The 1,138-nt window shown below is 49.8% G+C and overlaps 1 protein-coding gene across 1 annotated transcript; it reads right to left on the bottom strand.

Moving 5' to 3' along the window:
* Positions 1 to 436: 436 nt before the first annotated feature.
* Positions 437 to 937, bottom strand: LOC102769568 (glyceraldehyde-3-phosphate dehydrogenase-like). The gene has a single exon (XM_006775789.2). The coding sequence runs from the start codon at positions 935 to 937 to the stop codon at positions 593 to 595; it is 345 nt and encodes a 114-aa protein (XP_006775852.1). The 3' UTR covers positions 437 to 592.
* Positions 938 to 1,138: the final 201 nt, after the last annotated feature.

Below are 1,138 nucleotides of genomic sequence, written 5' to 3'. Positions count from 1 at the left end.
ACACCCACAGGGAAAGGATTGGGAAACAAAGAAGTTGGGTTCTGGTTCTTTCACAACAAAAGCTTCAATCAGTCCCACAGAGTTCTGAAACTGGGATGGCCTTTAAGAGTTATGAGTTGATGTGATTGGGCCAGGACTTCATAGCCCTGCATCCACATTGTTGGATGCTTCAGGGAAGGGTGGAGGGAGACCTCTGGTGAGACTGTTCTACCAGCCAGCAGCACTCCAGCAACTCACAGAATGATTAGTTTAGTAAAGGGGTGAAACACAACATCCAATTTAGAACTTAGAATATCTGCTTTTAAGATTCATTGTACTTGAGTCAACCTCCACATATGTGTTGAAAGCAGCAGCTTCTTTATGATTCTGATGGGCTTTTTTTTTTTTTGCTTTTTTTTGGCAGGGTACAGAGAACTTTATTGATGTTGCGCGACAAAACGGCTCCCTAGGCCCCTCCCCTTCTCCAGGGGGCCTGGGATGGAAACGGTGGTCAGGAGATTCTCAGTGTGTCAGGGGATCGATCTGGGGCAGGGACTCCCCAGCAGCAGAGGGCCTCTCTTCCTCTTGCTGGGGCTGATGGTTCAGGGGACTCTTACTCCTTGGAGGCCATGTGGACCATGAGGTCCACCACCCTGTTGCTGTAGCCAAATTCATTGTCATACCAGGAAACGAGCTTGACAAAGTGGTCATTGAGGGCAATGCCAGACCCAGCCTCAAAGGTGGAGGAGTGGGTGTCATTGTTAAAGTCGCAGGAGACCACTTTGTCCTCAGTATAGCCCAGGATACCCTTGAGGGGGCCTTCTGATGCCTGCTTCACTACCTTCTTGATATCATCTTTTTTGGCAGCTTTCTCCAGGCGGCAGGTTAGATCCACAATCGACACTTTGGGGGTGGGGAAATGGAAGGCAATGCCAGTGAGCTTTGGGCACATGGGCATTTGGAGAAGGGGCAGAAATGATGACCCTCTTGGCTCCACCCTTCAAATGAGCCCCTGCCTTCTCCCTGGTAGTGAAGACACTGGTGGGCTCCACAACATACTCAGCACAGCATCACCCCATTTGATGTTGGGGGGATCTCACTCCTGGAAGATGGAGATGGACTTTCCATTGATGACAAGCTTCCTGTTCTCAGCCTTGAA

The sequence above is a fragment of the Myotis davidii genome, unplaced genomic scaffold, assembly GCF_000327345.1.
Source record: "Myotis davidii unplaced genomic scaffold, ASM32734v1 scaffold529, whole genome shotgun sequence".
NCBI lineage: Eukaryota > Metazoa > Chordata > Mammalia > Chiroptera > Vespertilionidae > Myotis > Myotis davidii.
This window is presented reverse-complemented; position numbering and strand designations above follow the sequence as displayed.